This window comes from Triticum urartu, chromosome 6A (assembly GCF_056163025.1).
Source record: "Triticum urartu cultivar PI428250 chromosome 6A, HENAU_Tu73, whole genome shotgun sequence".
NCBI classification, from domain to species: domain Eukaryota; kingdom Viridiplantae; phylum Streptophyta; class Magnoliopsida; order Poales; family Poaceae; genus Triticum; species Triticum urartu.
In genome coordinates, this window is record NC_141878.1 from 581,754,370 (window position 1) to 581,776,536 (window position 22,167).

The 22,167-nt window shown below is 42.1% G+C and overlaps 1 protein-coding gene and 1 pseudogene across 1 annotated transcript; both read right to left on the reverse strand.

The window, feature by feature from the left end:
- Positions 1 to 2,459: 2,459 nt before the first annotated feature.
- LOC147966631 (protein FAR1-RELATED SEQUENCE 5-like) lies at positions 2,460 to 8,176 on the reverse strand (annotated as a pseudogene).
- Positions 8,177 to 8,301: 125 nt separating this feature from the next.
- On the reverse strand, positions 8,302 to 19,367 carry LOC147966632 (uncharacterized). The gene is made up of 3 exons (XM_087530896.1): positions 18,524 to 19,367; positions 17,783 to 17,913; positions 8,302 to 8,316 (listed from the first exon to the last, which is right to left on the reverse strand). The coding sequence occupies exons 1-3, from the start codon at positions 19,365 to 19,367 to the stop codon at positions 8,302 to 8,304; spliced, it is 990 nt and encodes a 329-aa protein (XP_087387022.1).
- Between the last annotated feature and the right edge of the window lie 2,800 nt (positions 19,368 to 22,167).

The following is a 22,167-nucleotide window of genomic DNA, read 5'->3' on the forward strand; positions in this document are numbered from 1 at the left end:
CAATTCGAGAGAAGGATTATCAAGCCACCTCCTTGCAAGAGGTCACCTTTCATTGACTATAATAAGAAAAAAGTCTACATGTCCAAACCCGAAGCAAATAGATTGTATGCATCAGTTATTTTGCATGGAAGAATTAATGAAGAAGAATCACCAGATGTGGATACCAGGTATGACAGTATATCACTGCATTTCTTTTTGTCAGCCATTGCACAATGCACTTCCCCCCAGGCAAGGTCTGTCATGATATCCAGGCAATTCAAACTGTGTTTAGAAGCAATCTATTTATAGAATCAGGAAAATTGGCTTAGTGTGAAATTCTTATTTTTTTGAAGTAGTTTCTCATTTGATATGACCATGCCCCCATGTGTTTTCCCTGAGTTGAAATGGTGGTAGGCAATTCATGGAAGGATTTTGTGAGCTGAATGCCTCTTTTTTTTCATGCAGCGTAAGGGTAATTGAATATGGCAAATAGTTTGTCACGGTTAGGGAGCTCGCAAACTCAATGAAGAAGGAAGGTTTTGTCTTGAGTCATGTAATGGAAGTTGGTATACAGAATATAATGATGAACTTGCCACCAGACTCAAAGAAGCTCGTGATGCCCATCAGGTGCTCGGTAAGAAAACGCGAAGCAACTAATAGTGTAGTTTTGCGTTTCTTTCTTTTTCTTTTTTTCATAAAAGGTCATGTTCATGTCTGTATTTTTTTTACATCAGGTTCAGATGCAAAACATGGAATTGAACGGCAAGGAGCTCATTTCCCGGTTCAAGAAGTCGAATCGCTTGGACCGTAAAAACATGGTAAGTTAATGGTTTCTTTACTTTTTACCAATGCATTTTTTATATATGACTTTTTATGCTAAAAATTTTGCTCACACAAATGTAAATATTTCTTAGGGGGGGTGTGGTGGGCAAGTTGACTACACTCATGAAATTGCTTTTCTGTGGCAAGTTGCTTACATTTTTTGCACAACTTGCCTGTGTATTTTTGGCTGGTTGCTTACATAAGTAGATAAGTTGCCTATGCATTTTTTGGCTGGTTGCTTACATAAGTAGATAACCTACCTATGCATCTTCTGTTTTTGGCAAATTACTCACACTAGTACAAAACTGGCATGTGCATTTTTTCTTCTTCAGCCCATTTCTTAATTGCTTCTATGTGGCATGTTGCTTACATTTTTTTCACAAACTTGCCTGTGCATTTTTGGTTGGTTGCTTATATAAGTAGATAACTTGCCTATGCATCTTCTGTTTTTGGCAAATTACTCACACTAGCACAAAACCGGCATGTGCATTTTTGCTTCTTCAGTCCATTTTCTTAATTTGTGAGAGCACACAGAAAAAACTGCTTACATCCAGTTTCTAGTATTGTATTTTTTTACTAACCCCATTTTTGTTTTTTCTAACAGATTATGTTCCCAGTGTTAGAGAACATCGACAAGACAAAACCTAAAACAGGCAATCATTACTGGATTTTTAACGTGAACATAAGGGATCGATGTTTTGAAACTCTTGATTCTTGGAGGACGCTCAAAAACAAGTCTTTAGATGTTTGCGCAAGGAAAATGGTTGCAAGTTTTCGGTCTCTATGGGAAGAGCATTACGCCAGTTCCCGTGTCTTGCTGGATGAGTTTGGGCTTACCAACATCGACGTTCCAAAACAAAATAATGAGTAAGCACCCACTTCTTTTCACATATTAACTATGGTTTTGTTCAGTTTTTTACAAGCGACACAATACTACATAGAGTAAGCATCCAGTTCTTTTTTCAATTTTTTGTTTAGGTTCGACTGTGGTGTTTTTGCTCTGACGATAGCAAACGGTTGGGAGGCAAGGCCTGTTCCAAAATTCACAGCTGAGGATATTCCAAGCATTAGGAAACAATTGACTAACACATGGGTTGACAACGCCAACAACAAGGCTCCATGGAAAACCATACTCAAGTTAGCATAGGTCAGTTTTTTCTCCCCTCACACGTGCTACATCCATGTAAATGCATGTGTTGTTTCTTTTGCTCTTTTGTGAACTTTTGGACTGCCGGGGGAGGAGTTGCCTGTATAACAACTTGGACCAGGCAAGTCTATTGCATAAACAGGCAATTTAAGCTTTAATTTGAGGCAAGTTATTCAGAAGAACCCATAAAAGACGAATGAAAGACAAATAGTATGATCATTACATAACCAGGGAATTGTTGCATTTTATAGCATTGCAGAATCTTATGTATGTAAGTTTTCGACTATTATGGGGAGGGCAAGGGTGTTTGCGGGGCAATTCAAAGCACACAACAGGCAACTCAAAACTTATAACCAGGCAACTCAAAACTCTAGTGTGAGTCAAGTCAGCCATAAGAAACCGTAAACCATAAATAATAGTTTAGGATGTTCAAACATACAGACCCACAAATAGTTTAACTCGTCAATGCCATTTGACACATCTTTTCAGCCATCTGGTCACTGTGTGACCATTACACCAATCTGGTCGGGCAGCTTGCACCATTGTGGTTAAAAGAACCACAATAGCTGCACTTGTTCTTTCTCTTCGGATGCAGCTCAAGTGCTGATTGAATTCTTTTTGACTTTGACCTCCCTTTTGTTGTTGATTTTGGAGGGTCTCTAGGAATTGCAGGGCCAAGTGTGGTAGCAGGTCTTCCAAACCGTGGTTCAACCATCGTAGTACCTTGTGCGGCCGCAACAGCTGCATGTAGAGATGCCATACTGAGCGGCTGGTGCGCATATCCACCAGGAGCTTGCGCAATAGGAGATGAAATTGCATTGGCATTTTCTTCTTGTGTTGTTAAAGACCCTGGATGCTGCCCAATCCAGCCATCCAGTGTTGCTGTTGACGCAAGCAATGGTGCCAATCTAGGACCAGCCACATAGGTTGTGTTTGCTGCGTTAATCCCCCGCGGTGGTTGTATAGCCCCCATAGTTTGTGGTGCAGGCCAAATTGCTGGTCTAGGACCCATAGGAGGTCGCGCAGGCCCTCTTGCTAGTGCCGTATCCATCAAAAGTTGTGGCGCAGCTCCTCTTAGCGCTTGCACAGGCCTTGTCATTGTTGAGCCCCTTGAAAGGTGCGGCGCTGCTCCACTGTTCAGTGGCACATATCCTGACAGTTGCTGTATAGACCAGCAGCCTTGTGTGGGAGGGCTCATGGGTAGTTGTACAACCCCTTTTTGCATCGCTGCAGCTCTGAATGCTGTTTGTTGGTGTCCATCCTCACTCATAGAGTTGCCAGTTAGGTTTGGTGCGTTTTTTCTCCGTGTTGCAGAAGTAGGTCGCTGCTGCCTAGGTCCAGAAGAGGTTTGTGCAGGTTCATCAGGACACACCCCAGGGCCACTAGTTGCCTGAGTGTTTCTCGGTGGTGGCGCAGAAGTAGGTCGCTGCTGCCTAGGTCCAGAAGGGGCTTCAGGACGCACCGCAGGGCCACCAGTTGCCCGAGAGTTACTCGGTTGTGGTGGAGAACCATCAGCTGATGGTGGAGGACCACCAGAGGGCCCACTTGTTGGTGCTGCCGGTTTCTTCTTCTTTGACATGTTGAGATTTTTGATTTCATGACGCGCACCACGCATATGTTTCTTTACAATAGCCGTCGCAGCATCTGACGCACTAGCAACCCGGGCAAGACTACCAAAATCCATCATCAAATTTGCATGCCTGAGTTCCTTTTTCGACTGTGGTGGCATCTCATCAGGTTGCTCTTCGACAGCAGGGGGTGCGTTGGGAATTGCCATAGGTGTCCATCTTCTAAGTATGTACTGCGCTGGGATTTCATCAACACCAAGTTGGTTGAAAACTTTCAAGATATGGCAGCAAAGCATGCCGTCCCTCTCAATCTTGCAGCAGTCACATCTGTAGTCTCCAGCACTAGCTTCCACCGTGACAAAATAGCCCCTAGAACCATATTTGGCAACCCACTCTTGATTGGGGTAAACCTCATACAAGTTTTCACCATGCGGTCGCATATTGTACCTTGTAGTCAACTGAAACTCATCACGAAACTTCTCGTACAAGTCCCTAGTATACAAACCGTACGCCTGCTTCTCTATTGGGTAAGATGACCACATTTCAGTCTGTAAATGTCCTGTCCTGTAGTCTTTTGAACCCTCCCGGACTAGTATGTGTGTTTGGATTTTCTGATATTGCTTCACAAAGTTCAAAATGGACTTGTGTGGGTTCACATATCGCTTAAGGACAGCGTTGAACCCCTCGCTGTGTTGAGTTGACTACAAGAAAGGGAAGAATTGGTGCTTGAAGTAGCAGGGCACCCATGTCTCTCTGTACTTGTATAGATTCTCGAAGTGGGAGTCAGTCATAGCCTCATACTTCATCATCAGCTCACACCACCCTACCTCAAATTCTTCCGGCGTCAAGCTGAAGTCAACACAGTTGTTGAAATATTTGGACAAGCCAGGGTTTCGCCCCAGCAATGCTCCAAGATTTTCTTGTGCTTTTTTCATAATATGCCAGCGGCAACAGCGGTGCACACTTGTAGGAAAGATCTTTTTAATTGACTATGCCATTGCGATGTCTTGGTCGGTTATGATGTTGGTGGGTGCTACATTATGCATTGCCTCAAGGAAGGTCTGGAATTGCCAATCAAAGCTCGATGCCAACTCTTGCCTAACAAAGCCACATCCCAACATGAACGACTGCCCATGCCTGTTAATCCCAATGAATGGTGCAAAGGGCATGTTGTACATATTAGTCATATACGTTGTGTCTAAGGAGATACAATCATGATAAGATTCCACGTACGCCTGTTGGGGAACGTAGTAATTTCAAAAAAATTCCTACGCACACGCAAGATCATGGTGATGCATAGCAACGAGAGGAGAGAGTATGATCTACGTACCTTGTAGATCGACAACGGAAGCGTTTGGTTGATGTAGTCGTACGTCTCCACGGTCCGACCGATCAAGCACCGAAACTACGGCTATCCGAGTTCTAGAACACGTTCAGCTCGATGACGACCCCGGACTCCAATCCAGCAAAGTGTCGGGGAAGAGTTCCGTCAGCACGACGGCGTGGTGACGATCTTGATGTACTACTGCAGCAGGGCTTCGCCTAAACTCCGCTACAATATTATCGAGGACTATGGTGGAAGGGGGCACCGCACACGGCTAAGAATATGATCACGTGGATCAACTTGTGTGTCTCTAGGGTGCCTCTGCCTCAGTATATAAAGGACCAAAGGGGGAGGCTGGCCGGCCACATAGGGCGCGCCAGGAGAGTCCTACTCCCTCTGGGATTAGGATTCCCCCCCCCCCAATCCTAGTTGGAATAGGACTTGTGGAGGGGGGAAAAGAGAGAGAGGGGCCGGCCCCCTCTCCTTGTCCAATTCGAACCAAGGGAGGGGAGGGGCGCGCGGCCCATGTAGGGCTGCCTCTTCTATTTTTCCAGTAAGGCCTATCATGGCCCATTTAGCTCCCGGGGGGTTCCGGTAACCTCCCGGTACTCCGGTAAAATCCCGATTTTACCTAGAACACTTCCGATATCCAAACATAGGCTTCCAATATATCAATATTTATTTCTCGACCATTTCGAGACTCCTCGTCATGTCCGTGATCACATCCGGGACTCCGAACAACCTTCGGTACATCAAAATGCATAAACTCATAATATAACTGTCATCGTAACCTTAAGCGTGCGGACCCTATGGGTTCGAGAACAATGTAGACATGACCGAGACATGTCTCCAGTCAATAACCAATAGCGGGACCTGGATGCCCATATTGGCTCCTACATATTCTACGAAGATCTTTATCGGTCAGACCGCATAACAACATACGTCGTTCCCTTTGTCATCGGTATGTTACTTGCTAGAGATTCGATCGTCGGTATTACAATACCTAGTTCAATCTCGTTACCGGCAAGTCTCTTTACTCGTTCCGTAATACATCATCTCACAACTAACTCATTAGTTGCAATGCTTGCAAGGCTTATGTGATGTGCATTACCGAGAGGGCCCAGAGATACCTCTCCGACAATCGGAGTGACAAATCCTAATCTCGAAATACGCCAACCCAACATGTACCTTTGGAGACACCTGTAGAGCTCCTTTATAATCACCCAGTTACGTTGTGACGTTTGGTAGCACACAAAGTGTTCCTCCGGCAAACGGGAGTTGCATAATCTCATAGTCATAGGAACATGTATAAGTCATGAAGAAAGCAATAGCAACATACTAAACGATCGGGTGCTAAGCAAATGGAATGGGTCATGTCAATCACATCATTCTCCTAATGATGTGATCCCGTTAATCAAATAACAACTCTTTTGTTTATGGTTAGGAAACATAACCATCTTCGATTAACGATCTAGTCAAGTAGAGGCATACTAGTGACACTTTGTTTGTCTATGTATTCACACAAGTATTATGTTTCCGGTTAATACAATTCTAGCATGAATAATAAACATTTATCATGATATAAGGAAATAAATAATAACTTTATTATTGCCTCTAGGGCATATTTCCTTCAACGCCTTCCTTGCTACACCATCGACCCAGAAAATATTCTCAACCCTGTCTTCCTCATCATATTTTATCTTGTAAAAAAAATCTGGATCCTCTCTCTGCTGATCTTTAAAGTAAGCAACTGTCTCTATCATATCCCCTTCTTTTGTATCATCCTTGTTCAAGAGTGTCTTGAGGTTTGTAATGTGTTTAGTGCCATAAGGTACAATGAGTTCTGTCCCATAGAAATCTGACATGATGTGCATCATATGACCTGTTGACATGAAGTCACAATGGTGGTCAATCCTTTTTCTACACAAAAGTAGTGCCAAAAATAGTTTCTTTTCTGTTTTCAGCAAGGCAACTCAAATGCAAAGCTTGGGCAATTCATGAAGATATACAAGCAACTACAACCATATGCCCCAGGCAACACATGAGCAAAATACACAAAACAAACCAGGGGGGTAACTATGCATTTAGTGAGCAATAGAAATTTCAATCATAGGCAAGTTGACCCCATCCAGAAACGAGTACTATTGTACATTTTAGCTACAAAGAGACTAACCATAGGCAAGTTCAGATTCAACACCAAATTTGTTTTATAAAAAAACTAGGCAAGCAGGAACTTTGCATTGAGTAACAAACAGGTAAACATTAGGCAAGTCCAGCATCCAGAAACTAATCAGGCATTTTATGTCTTTTTTCTACTGTTGTAAGCAATTTAGTGGCACTATCAAGCAACTAAGGCATTTGTTTGAAGCAAATCAGTGACATGTTTCAAGCAAAAACAGGTACTTGTTGATGGGCTAAGAAACACACAACCAGTAGGCATGTCTAGGTTCTTAAAGTTAGAAGATAGGGGGGAGGTGGGTGTGGTTCAATACCCGTAGTTAAATTGCAGTTATGAAGATGAGTAAGGAAGGCCCTTTCTTCTGGCGGGATCCCTTGGTGTGATCGCAAATACTTAGTCAAACATGGCTTGTCAACCAACGGATGGCTGTGCTCGCTAACAAAGTAGATCACTTCCCATCTGCCATCTATTACCTTCACAATCATCTTAGCTTTGCAACCAGTTTGCACAATTTTATCTCTTTTTCGTTTCTTGCTCCTCTTTTTGCCTTTACTATCATCATCAAGAAAGACAATAGTCTCATCTTCATTATCATCTTTTGCTTGCTCAACAATGTCATCTAGCACGGGAATCTTTTCTGCCCCTCCATCATCAACATCAGGCTTCCGAAACTTGTTGCAAACAAACTGTTGTTTTATCAACTCCCCGGTTTTGAGATCCTTCCTTGAACTATTCATTTTGATTGAAAACCCCATTTGCAAGGAATATGCATTGTAATGCACCTTGGCATCTTCCAAAGTGTCGAACCTCATGCCCACGTAAGGCTCCTTGGGCTGTGACCAAGCTTCATCATCATTTTCAGCACCCAAACCATTACCAACAGTGCCACCGGTATCACCTGCAGCACCTGTGCCATCAAGGGTATGAGCATCACTCCCAGCTGCTATAGCTGCAGGTACTTGTGTACTGCCCGGAGCACGGCCCCCATGACTTGACTGCCCATTTGTCTCCATTGCTTCTGTAGCAGCACCATCGACTCTTTGGATGATAGGGGGATTAGGTGATTCCGCCACAAATTCTGCATTTCCAGTAGCATGTTGTGTACAGTACAATGGATCATCATTATTTTCAGCTGGTTCCTCATTCAGGTCAATCATTGTCAACCTGTTTATTTATTGAGAATATGGGAAAAAGTAAAGCAAGTCAGCAGAGGGATGCAAGCAAGTAGCACAGTAAATACAGGCAAGCCAGTAGCACACCTACCCAAGCACACAAAAATAGCTCAATCATGTTCAACCTGTGCATTTTTTCAACCAGAAAAATTAAAGCAATTTTTACGTTGTTGAGGCAAGCTAGTACCACACTAAACTCAGGCAAGCAAACAACACAGCAACACAAGCACACCAGATTCACAAGATAGCAATTGAACATAACCAGGCAATTCAAAGTGCACTATCAGGCAACCCAAACCATATAATCAGGCAAGTCAAACTATATATGTCAGGCAATATATTATTTTCAGGAGATGCATGGTTTTTTTTTGTATTAATGAATCATGTTTGTACATATAAACATAACATAGGCTTTTTGTTTTTTGTGTTTCATAATATATTTTCTTTTTTTTTTCTTAAACGCAGGCAACATTTGATTTTGGGGAAGCAAGCATACTGCCATAGAAGTGCTACTTTGAAGTGTCTTCAGAATGGAATTCACTCCCAAATCAGAGAGATTAGAGCATGTTTAGTGTTAGGAAAAACTTAAGTTAGAATTATGGGCATGATTGCTCTTTTATATTCAGAATATTTCTGCTTTCAGTACCTATATTTGTGTGTTAGAAAGAACTTAAGTTGACATTTTTAGGTTTCATCTTTTAGAGCAGCAAGTTTGTGTGTTTTTGGATATGCTCAGTATGTTTTGAAGTAACGTTTCGCAGCTGAGATAGTTGTTGGTATATGGATTTTCTTGTTGGCTTTTTCCTTCTTTTGCGGGATGAAATACTAATAATTTTGCCACTGTATCCTGGCAACTTTCCAACTTTTCTTGGATCATGGCGAAGGATATGATACAACAAAGGTAAATTGTACTACGCAACTGTCTCTTGTTTTTTAGTTGCAATTTTAGTTACATTTTTTTCTTCTAGTGTTTTTTCACTATTGAAACCAAGGAATAATGAAAACAAATGTCCAAGAGGAATGTTTTTCTAGTTTCTTCAAGAGTTGCCTTGACATCATTATGCTTTTTTGCTTAATCCTATAATGTAAGTTGCTTGAATAAGCCATTTGTTTTTGGTCCACATGCTCCCAAAAGATCTGATAGGGGGGAAAAGCCTTGTTTTCCCCTTCTTTTCCATAGTGATGTCAGTATTCATTGTCTTATAAGTTTCAAAAGTGTTCATGTTTTGCCATGGCATAAGTTTTCAAAGTTGTGTGCATACATATACTTAGTTGGAAGGGGGCACCGCACACGGCTAAGAATATGATCACGTGGATCAACTTGTGTGTCTCTAGGGTGCCTCTGCCTCAGTATATAAAGGACCAAAGGGGGGAGGCTGGCCGGCCACATAGGGCGCGCCAGGAGAGTCCTACTCCCTCTGGGATTAGGATTCCCCCCCCCCCAATCCTAGTTGGAATAGGACTTGTGGAGGGGGGAAAAGAGAGAGAGGGGCCGGCCCCCTCTCCTTGTCCAATTCGAACCAAGGGAGGGGAGGGGCGCGCGGCCCATGTAGGGCTGCCTCTTCTATTTTTCCAGTAAGGCCTATCATGGCCCATTTAGCTCCCGGGGGGTTCCGGTAACCTCCCGGTACTCCGGTAAAATCCCGATTTTACCTAGAACACTTCCGATATCCAAACATAGGCTTCCAATATATCAATATTTATTTCTCGACCATTTCGAGACTCCTCGTCATGTCCGTGATCACATCTGGGACTCCGAACAACCTTCGGTACATCAAAATGCATAAACTCATAATATAACTGTCATCGTAACCTTAAGCGTGCGGACCCTACGGGTTCGAGAACAATGTAGACATGACCGAGACATGTCTCCAGTCAATAACCAATAGCGGGACCTGGATGCCCATATTGGCTCCTACATATTCTACGAAGATCTTTATCGGTCAGACCGCATAACAACATACGTCGTTCCCTTTGTCATCGGTATGTTACTTGCTAGAGATTCGATCGTCGGTATTCCAATACCTAGTTCAATCTCGTTACCGGCAAGTCTCTTTACTCGTTCCGTAATACATCATCTCACAACTAACTCATTAGTTGCAATGCTTGCAAGGCTTATGTGATGTGCATTACCGAGAGGGCCCAGAGATACCTCTCCAACAATCGAAGTGACAAATCCTAATCTCGAAATACGCCAACCCAACATGTACCTTTGGAGACACCTGTAGAGCTCCTTTATAATCACCCAGTTACGTTGTGACGTTTGGTAGCACACAAAGTGTTCCTCCGGCAAACGGGAGTTGCATAATCTCATAGTCATAGGAACATGTATAAGTCATGAAGAAAGCAATAGCAACATACTAAACGATCGGGTGCTAAGCTAATGGAATGGGTCATGTCAATCACATCATTCTCCTAATGATGTGATCCCGTTAATCAAATAACAACTCTTTTGTTTATGGTTAGGAAACATAACCATCTTCGATTAACGAGCTAGTCAAGTAGAGGCATACTAGTGACACTTTGTTTGTCTATGTATTCACACAAGTATTATGTTTTCGGTTAATACAATTCTAGCATGAATAATAAACATTTATCATGATACAAGGAAATAAATAATAACTTTATTATTGCCTCTAGGGCATATTTCCTTCAGTCTCCCACTTGCACTAGAGTTAATAATCTAGTTCACATCGCCATGTGATTTAACAGCAATAGTTCACATCACCATGTGATTAACACCCATAGTTCACATCGATATGTGATCAACACCCAAGGGGTTTACTAGAGTCAGTAATCTAGTTCACATCACTATGTGATTAACACCCAAAGAGTACTAAGGTGTGATCATGTTTTGCTTGTGAGATAATTTTAGTCAACGGGTCTGTCACATTCAGATCCGTAAGTATTTTGCGAATTTCTATGTCAACAATGCTCTGCACGGAGCTACTCTAGCTTATTGCTCCCACTTTCAATATGTATCTAGATCGAGACTTAGAGTCATCCAGATCTGTGTCAAAACTTGCATCAACGTAACTTTTTACGACGAACCTTTTTGTCACCTCCATAATTGAGAAATATTTCCTTATTCCACTAAGGATACTTTTGACCGCTGTCCAGTGATCTACTCTTAGATCACTATTGTACTCCCTTGCTTAACACAGTGTAGGGTATACAATAGATCTGGTACACAGCATGGCATACTTTATAGAACCTATGGCTGAGGCATAGGGAATGACTTTCATTCTATTTCTATCTTTTACCGTGGTCGGGCTTTGAGTCTTACTCAATTTCACACCTTGCAACACAGGCAAGAACTGTTTCTTTGACTGTTCCATTTTGAACTACTTCAAAATCTTGTCAAGGTATGTACTCATTGAAAAACTTATCAAGCGTCTTGATCTATCTCTATAGATCTTGATGCTCAATATGTAAGCAGCTTTACCGAGGTCTTTCTTTGAAAAACTCCTTTCAAATATTCCTTTATGCTTTCCAGAAAATTATACATTATTTCCGATCAACAATATGTTGTTCACATATACTTATCAGAAATGTTGTAGTGCTCCCACTCACTTTCTTGTAAATACAGGCTTCACCACAAGTCTGTATAAAACTATATGCTTTGATCAACTTATCAAAGCGTATATTCCAACTCCGAGATTCTTGCACCAGTCCATAGATGGATCGCTGGAGCTTGCATATTTAGTTAACACCTTTAGGATCGACAAAACCTTCTAGTTGCATTGTATACAACTCTTCTTTAGTAAATCCATTAAGGAATGCAGTTTTGTTTATCCATTTGCCAGATTTCATAAAATGCGGCAATTGCTAACATGATTCGGACAGACTTAAGCATAGATACGAGTGAGAAAATCTCATCGTAGTCAACACCTTGAACTTGTCGAAAACCTTTTGCAACAATTCTAGCTTTGTAGATAGTAACACTACTATCAGCGTCCGTCTTCCTCGTGAAGATCCATTTATTTTCTATGGCTTGCCGATCATCGGGCAAGTCAACCAAAGTCCATACTTTGTTCTCATACATGGATCATATCTCAGATTTCATGGCCACAAACCATTTCGCGGAATCTGGGCTCATCATCGCTTCCTCATAGTTCGCAAGTTCGTCATGGTCTAGTAACATGACTTCCAGAACAGGATTACCGTACCACTCTGGTGCAGATCTCACTCTGGTTTACCTACGAGATTTGGTAGTAACTTGATCTGAAGTTACATGATCATCATCATTAGCTTCCTCACTAATTGGTGTAGTAGTCACAGGAACAGATATCTGTGATGAACTACTTTCCAATAAGGGAGCAGGTACAGTTACCTCATCAAGTTCTACTTTCCTCCCACTCACTTCTTTCGAGAGAAACTCCTTCTCTAGAAAAACTCCGAATTTAGCAACAAAAGTCTTGCCTTCGGATTTGTGATAGAAGGTGTACCCAACAGTCTCCTTTGGGTATCCTATGAAGACATATTTCTCCGATTTGGGTTTGAGCTTATTAGGATGAAACTTTTTCATATAAGCATCACAACCCCAAACTTTAAGAAACGACAACTTTGGTTTCTTGCCAAACCACAGTTCAGATTGTGTCGTCTTCAACGGACTTAGATGGTGCCCTATTTAACATGAATGCAGCTGTCTCTAATGCATAACCCCAAAATGATAGTGGTAGATCGGTAAGAGACATCATAGATCGCACCATATCTAATAAAGTACGGTTATGACGTTCGGACACAACATTACATTGTGGTGTTCCAGGTGGCGTGAGTAGTGAAACTATTTCACATTGTTTTAAACTGAAGGCCAAACTCGTAACTCAAATACTCTTCTCTACGATCAGATCGTAGAAACTTTATTTTCTTGTTACGATGATTTTTCACTTCACTCTGAAATTCTTTGAACTTTTCAAATGTTTCAGACTTATGTTTCATCAAGTAGATATACTCATATCTGCTCAAATCATCTGTGAAGATCAGAAAATAATGATACTTGTCGCGAGCCTCAATATTTATCGGACCACATACATCAGTATGTATGATTTCCAACAAATCTGTTGCTCGCTCCATTGTTCCGAAGAACAGAGTCTTAGTCATCTTGCCCATGAGGCATGGTTCGCAAGCATCAACTGATTCATAATCAAGTGATTCCAAAAGCCCATCAGCATGGAATTTCTTCATGCGCTTTACACCAATATGACCTAAACGGTAGTGCCACAAATAAGTTGCACTATCATTATTAACTTTGCATCTTTTGGTTTCAATATTATGATTATGTGTATCACTACGATCGAGATCCAACGAACTATTTTCATTGGGTGTGTAACCATATAAGGTTTTATTCATGTAAACAGAACAACAATTTATTCTCTTACTTAAATGAATAACCGTATTGCAATAAACATGATCAAATCATATTCATGCTCAACGCAAAAACCAAATAACACTTATTTAGGTTCAACACTAATCCCGAAAGTATAGGGGAGTGTGCGATGATGATCATATCAATCTTGGAACCACTTCCAACACACATCATCACTTCAGCCTTAACTAGTCTCTGTTTATTCTGCAACTCCCGTTTCGAGTTACTAATCTTAGCAACTGAACTAGTATCAAATACTGAGGGGTTGCTATAAACACTAGTAAAGTACACATCAATAACATGTATATCAAATATACTTATGTTCACTTTGCCATCCTTCTTATCTGCCAATCACTTGGGGTAGTTCCGCTTCCAGTGACCAGTCCCTTTGCAGTAGAAACACTTAGTCTCAGGCTTAGGACCAGACTTGGGCTTCTTCACTTGAGCAGCAACTTGCTTGTTGTTCTTCTTGAAGTTCCCCTTCTTCCCTCTGCCCTTTTCTTGAAACTAGTGGTCTTGTCTACCATCAACACTTGATATTTTTCTCGATTTCTACCTTTGTCAATTTCCGCATTACCAAGAGCTTGGGAATCGTTTCCGTTATCCCTTGCATATCATAGTTCATCACGAAGTTCCACTAACTTGGTGATGGTGACTAGAGAATTCTGTCAATCACTATCTTATCTGGAAGATTAACTCCCATTTGATTCAAGCGATTGTAGTACTCAGACAATCTGAGCACATGCTCACCAGTTGAGCGATTCTCCTCCATCTTTTAGCTATAGAACTTGTTGGAGACTTCATATCTCTCAACTCGGGTATTTGCTTGAAATATTAACTTCAACTCCTGGAACATCTCATATGGTCCATGACGTTCAAAACGTCTTTGAAGTCCCGATTCTAAGCCGTTAAGCATGGTGCACTAAACTATCAAGTAGTCATCATATTGAGCTAGCCAAACGTTCATAACGTCTGCATCTGCTCCTGCAATAGGTCCGTCACCTAGCGGTGCATCAAGGACATAATTCTTCTGTGCAGCAATGAGGATAAACCTCAGATCACGGATCCAATCCGCATCATTGCTACTAACATCTTTCAACACAATTTTCTCTAGGAACATATCAAAATAAACACAGGGAAGCAACAACGCGAGCTATTGATCTACAACATAATTTGCAAAATACTACCAGGACTAAGTTCATGATAAATTTAAGTTCAATTAATCATATTACTTAAGAACTCCCACTTAGATAGACATCCCTCTAATCCTCTAAGTGATTACGTGATCCAAATCAACTAAACCATGTCCGATCATCACGTGAGATGGAGTAGTTTCATTGGTGAACATCACTATGTTGATCATATCTGCTATATGATTCATGCTCGACCTTTCGGTCTCCGTGTTCCGAGGCCATATCTGTATATGCTTGGCTCGTCAAGTATAACCTGAGTATTCTGCGTGTGCAATTGTTTTGCACCCGTTGTATTTGAACGTAGAGCCTATCACACCCGATCATCACGTGGTATCTCAGCACGAAGAACTTTCACAACGGTGCATACTCAGGGAGAACACTTCTTGATAATTAGTGAGAGATCATCTTATAATGCTACCGTCAATCAAAGCAAGATAAGATGCATAAAAGATACACATCACATGCAATCAATATAAGTGATATGATATGGCCACCATCATCTTGTGCTTGTGATCTCCATCTTCGAAGCACCGTCATGATCACCATCGTCACCGGCGCGACACCTTGATCTCCATCGTATCATCGTTGTCGTCTCGCCAATCTTATACTTCCACGACTATCGCTACCGCTTAGTGATAAAGTAAAGCATTACAGCGCGATTGCATTGCACACAATAAAGCAACAACCATATGGCTCCTGCCAGTTGCCGATAACTCGGTTACAAAACATGATCATCTCATACAATAAAATTTAGCATCATGTCTTGACCATATCACATCACAACATGCCCTGCAAAAACAAGTTAGACGTCCTCTACTTTGTTGTTGCAAGTTTTACGTGGCTGCTACGGGCTTAAGCAAGAACCAATCTTACCTACGCATCAAAACCACAACGATAGTTTGTCAAGTTGGTGTTGTTTTAACCTTCGCAAGGACCGGGCGTAGCCACACTCGGTTCAACTAAAGTTGGAGAAACTGTCACCCGCTAGCCACCTTTGTGCAAAGCACGTCGGGAGAACCGGTCTCGCGTAAGCGTACGCGTAATGTCGGTCCGGGCCGCTTCGTCCAACAATACCGCCGAACCAAAGTATGACATGCTGGTAAGCAGTATGACTTATATCGCCCACAACTCACTTGTGTTCTACTCGTGCATATAACATCAACATATAAAACCTAGGCTCGGATGCCACTGTTGGGGAACGTAGTAATTTCAAAATTTTCCTACGCACACGCAAGATCATGGTGATGCATAGCAACGAGAGGGGAGAGTATGATCTACATACCTTGTAGATCGACAACGGAAGCGTTTGGTTGATGTAGTCGTACGTCTCCACGGTCCGACCGATCAAGCACCGAAACTACGGCACCTCCGAGTTCTAGCACACGTTCAGCTCGATGACGATCCCCGGACTCCGATCCAGCAAAGTGTCGGGGAAGAGTTCCGTCAGCACGACGGCGTGGTGACGATCTTGATGTACTACTGCAGCAGGGCTTCGCCTAAACTCCGCTACAATATTATCGAGGACTATGGTGGAAGGGGGCACCGCACACGGCTAAGAATATGATCACGTGGATCAACTTGTGTGTCTCTAGGGTGCCTCTGCCTCGGTATATAAAGGACCAAAGGGGGGAGGCTGGCCGGCCACATAGGGCGCGCCAGGAGAGTCCTACTCCCTCTGGGAGTAGGATTCCCCCCCCCCCAATCCTAGTTGGAATAGGACTTGTGGAGGGGGGGAAAGAGAGAGATGGGCCGGCCCCCTCTCCTTGTCCAATTCGAACCAAGGGAGGGGAGGGGCGCGCGGCCCATGTAGGGCTGCCTCTTCTATTTTTCCACTAAGGCCCATCATGGCCCATTTAGCTCCCGGGGGGTTCCGGTAACCTCCCGGTACTCCGGTAAAATCCCGATTTTACCCAGAACACTTCCGATATCCAAACATAGGCTTCCAATATATCAATATTTATTTCTCGACCATTTCGAGACTCCTCGTCATGTCCGTGATCACATCCGGGACTCCGAACAACCTTCGGTACATCAAAATGCATAAACTCATAATATAACTGTCATCGTAACCTTAAGCGTGCGGACCCTACGGGTTCGAGAACAATGTAGACATGACCGAGACATGTCTCCAGTCAATAACCAATAGCGGGACCTGGATGCCCATATTGGCTCCTACATATTCTACGAAGATCTTTATCGGACAGACCGCATAACAACATACGTCGTTCCCTTTGTCATCGGTATGTTACTTGCCAGAGATTCGATCGTCGGTATTCCAATACCTAGTTCAATCTCGTTACCGGCAAGTCTCTTTACTCGTTCCGTAATACATCATCTCACAACTAACTCATTAGTTGCAATGCTTGCAAGGCTTATGTGATGTGCATTACCGAGAGGGCCCAGAGATACCTCTCCGACAATCGGAGTGACAAATCCTAATCTCGAAATACGCCAACCCAACATGTACCTTTGGAGACACCTGTAGAGCTCCTTTATAATCACCCAGTTACGTTGTGACGTTTGGTAGCACACAAAGTGTTCCTCCGGCAAACGGGAGTTGCATAATCTCATAGTCATAGGAACATGTATAAGTCATGAAGAAAGCAATAGCAACATACTAAACGATCGGGTGCTAAGCAAATGGAATGGGTCATGTCAATCACATCATTCTCCTAATGATGTGATCCCGTTAATCAAATAACAACTCTTTTGTTTATGGTTAGGAAACATAACCATCTTCGATTAACGATCTAGTCAAGTAGAGGCATACTAGTGACACTTTGTTTGTCTATGTATTCACACAAGTATTATGTTTTCGGTTAATACAATTCTAGCATGAATAATAAACATTTATCATGATATAAGGAAATAAATAATAACTTTATTATTGCCTCTAGGGCATATTTCCTTCAACGCCTTCCTTGCTACACCATCGACCCAGAAAATATTCTCAACCCTGTCTTCCTCATCATATTTTATCTTGTAAAAAAAATCTGGATCCTCTCTCTGCTGATCTTTAAAGTAAGCAACTGTCTCTATCATATCCCCTTCTTTTGTATCATCCTTGTTCAAGAGCGTCTTGAGGTTTGTAATGTGTTTAGTGCCATAAGGTACAATGAGTTCTGTCCCATAGAAATCTGACATGATGTGCATCATATGACCTGTTGACATGAAGTCACAATGGTGGTCAATCCTTTTTCTACACAAAAGCAGTGCCAAAAATAGTTTCTTTTCTGTTTTCAGCAAGGCAACTCAAATGCAAAGCTTGGGCAATTCATGAAGATATACAAGCAACTACAACCATATGCCCCAGGCAACACATGAGCAAAATACACAAAACAAACCAGGGGGGTAACTATGCATTTAGTGAGCAATAGAAATTTCAATCATAGGCAAGTTGACCCCATCCAGAAACGAGTACTATTGTACATTTTAGCTACAAAGAGACTAACCATAGGCAAGTTCAGATTCAACACCAAATTTGTTTTATAAAAAAACTAGGCAAGCAGGAACTTTGCATTGAGTAACAAATAGGTAAACATTAGGCAAGTCCAGCATCCAGAAACAAATCAGGCATTTTATGTCTTCTTTCTACTGTTGTAAGCAATTTAGTGGCACTATCAAGCAACTAAGGCATTTGTTTGAAGCAAATCAGTGACATGTTTCAAGCAAAAACAGGTACTTGTTGATGGGCTAAGAAACACACAACCAGTAGGCATGTCCAGGTTCTTAAAGTTAGAAGATAGGGGGGAGGTGGGTGTGGTTCAATACCCGTAGTTAAATTGTAGTTATGAAGATGAGTAAGGAAGGCCCTTTCTTCTGGCGGGATCCCTTGGTGTGATCGCAAATACTTAGTCAAACATGGCTTGTCAACCAACGGATGGCTGTGCTCGCTAACAAAGTAGATCACTTCCCATCTGCCATCTATTACCTTCACAATCATCTTAGCTTTGCAACCAGTTTGCACAATTTTATCTCTTTTTCGTTTCTTGCTCCTCTTTTTGCCTTTACTATCATCATCAAGAAAGACAATAGTCTCATCTTCATTATCATCTTTTGCTTGCTCAACAATGTCATCTAGCACGGGAATCTTTTCTGCCCCTCCATCATCAACATCAGGCTTCCGAAACTTGTTGCAAACAAACTGTTGTTTTATCAACTCCCCGGTTTTGAGATCCTTCCTTGAACTATTCATTTTGATTGAAAACCCCATTTGCAAGGAATATGCATTGTAATGCACCTTGGCATCTTCCAAAGTGTCGAACCTCATGCCCACGTAAGGCTCCTTGGGCTGTGACCAAGCTTCATCATCATTTTCAGCACCCAAACCATTACCAACAGTGCCACCGGTATCACCTGCAGCACCTGTGCCATCAAGGGTATGAGCATCACTCCCAGCTGCTATAGCTGCAGGTACTTGTGTACTGCCCGGAGCACGGCCCCCATGACTTGACTGCCCATTTGTCTCCATTGCTTCTGTAGCAGCACCATCGACTCTTTGGATGATAGGGGGATTAGGTGATTCCGCCACAAATTCTGCATTTCCAGTAGCATGTTGTGTACAGTACAATGGATCATCATTATTTTCAGCTGGTTCCTCATTCAGGTCAATCATTGTCAACCTGTTTATTTATTGAGAATATGGGAAAAAGTAAAGCAAGTCAGCAGAGGGATGCAAGCAAGTAGCACAGTAAATACAGGCAAGCCAGTAGCACACCTACCCAAGCACACAAAAATAGCTCAATCATGTTCAACCTGTGCATTTTTTCAACCAGAAAAATTAAAGCAATTTTTACGTTGTTGAGGCAAGCTAGTACCACACTAAACTCAGGCAAGCAAACAACACAGCAACACAAGCACACCAGATTCACAAGATAGCAATTGAACATAACCAGGCAATTCAAAGTGCACTATCAGGCAACCCAAACCATATAATCAGGCAAGTCAAACTATATATGTCAGGCAATATATTATTTTCAGGAGATGCATGGTTTTTTTTGTTTAATGAATCATGTTTGTACATATAAACATAACATAGGCTTTTTGTTTTTTGTGTTTCATAATATATTTTCTTATTTTGTTTTTCTTAAACGCAGGCAACATTTGATTTTGGGGAAGCAAGCATACTGCCATAGAAGTGCTACTTTGAAGTGTCTTCAGAATGGAATTCACTCCCAAATCAGAGAGATTAGAGCATGTTTAGTGTTAGGAAAAACTTAAGTTAGAATTATGGGCATGATTGCTCTTTTATATTCAGAATATTTCTGCTTTCAGTACCTATATTTGTGTGTTAGAAATAACTTAAGTTGACATTTTTAGGTTTCATCTTTTACAGCAGCAAGTTTGTGTGTTTTTGGATATGCTCAGTATGTTTTGAAGTAACGTTTCGCAGCTGAGATAGTTGTTGGTATATGGATTTTCTTGTTGGCTTTTTCCTTCTTTTGCGGGATGAAATACTAATAATTTTGCCACTGTATCCTGGCAACTTTCCAACTTTTCTTGGATCATGGCGAAGGATATGATACAACAAAGGTAAATTGTACTACGCAACTGTCTCTTGTTTTTTAGTTGCAATTTTAGTCACATTTTTTTCTTCTAGTGTTTTTTCACTATTGAAACCAAGGAATAATGAAAACAAATGTCCAAGAGGAATGTTTTTCTAGTTTCTTCAAGAGTTGCCTTGACATCATTATGCTTTTTTGCTTAATCCTATAATGTAAGTTGCTTGAATAAGCCATTTGTTTTTGGTCCACATGCTCCCAAAAGATCTGATAGGGGGGAAAAGCCTTGTTTTCCCCTTCTTTTCCATAGTGATGTCAGTATTCATTGTCTTATAAGTTTCAAAAGTGTTCATGTTTTGCCATGGCATAAGTTTTCAAAGTTGTGTGCATACATATACTTAGTTGCCTCATTATAGCACTGTTTTTGCTCAAACAGAATGTCTATTTTGCACTGTTATAAGCAATTAATGGAACCGGAACACATCAGAAATAGATCATGATCAGTTGTTTCTCATCCTCTTATAAGTACTGTTTTTGCTCAGTTGTTTTTCTAGCTTAAGGCATTATATTTTCCTAATATTTTTGTCCCCAGCATTTACTATCAGCACTTGCCTACAGATTTATAAATGTGTTCATATACAACAGATTTGCAAATAGATTTTGAAAACTTGGAAGAAATATCATGCTTAACATCAGACTAAATTTGCCCAAATCAGGGGGCTGAAACTTGCCTAAACAGCAGACTAAACATGCTTAACATCACATCTTTTTTACACAATGTTTTGCACAACTGAAGCCTTGTACAAATCGTGGGGAAAGAGGAGGGGGATCTGGAAGATGAGCTAAATCTGACCTTTTTGCCTTGCTTTTTTGCCTTTTTGCAAGGCAATCAGGAATGAGGCGCCTAGAGAAGAAACATCAATGGAGCCGCCATTGGAGGGCTGTGAAGGTTTTCTTGGATCTGGAAGTGGTGAGAGGAAGGGGCGTGCTGTCTTTTTTTGCTTGGGAGAGAAGAAGATGGGGCTGGGGGTTAGGTGAGGAGAAAGGAGAAAAGAAGACGCGCATGGGTGGGGGAGGGATCGGGCGAAGGGGAAGGACCAGGTGATTTGCCCGCTCGATGGTTGGCTGCGGGAATCGGGAGGCGGGACCAGATGCTTTCCTATCCTGGAAAGGTGGACAGAAAATTACTATATCTGGGTGGCTGCCAGGAAACGCTAGGGAGCACCCGGCTGCTCCCTAGACGCGTCCGTTTATTAATACCTACTTCATTCAAAAATAATGACACGTAATAAATAAAATATAATTCCTATATGTGGCCTCATTGTCAAAAAAATTCCTTGTCAAGTACCTCATGGTTAGCACATGATGATAGCTCTAAGAATAAATTACGAGTTCCTAATATCCTATGACCATCGTGCAACTTGAACTACAAAGACCCAAGTGGAAGCAAGCCCAGTTTCTCGGGCGTAGTCGACTATTCGAAGAGTCGTGGAGAGTTGGGTGGTGATGCGCAGGGACCTCCATGTGTGGGCCGATCTCCGGCAAAATCTGATTAGGTGTGGCACGGTGGCCGGTGTGCGTCGGGCTCTCTACTGGATATGTCGCGATTGCCGGTGTGCGTCGGGATCTCTGCTGGATGTGGACCACTGCATCGAGGTGTTGGCCTTCCCCGTGTGTAGTGGCCAGCTGGCGGTGCTATGGTCCACAACTTGATGGTGGTGACTGCAAACTTCACTGAAATGACTTCCTACCACTCCACGACGACGGTGGTCATCGAAAGGTCCTCGGGAGGGTTCATCTCGCATGATCCGGCGGTTGACTTCGGCGATGAGATTATGGATGACAGCTTGGTGTAGAGGAATAGTTATGCAGTCGCAGCGGTCACATCGCACGTAGCTATTGGGATCGCAAAAG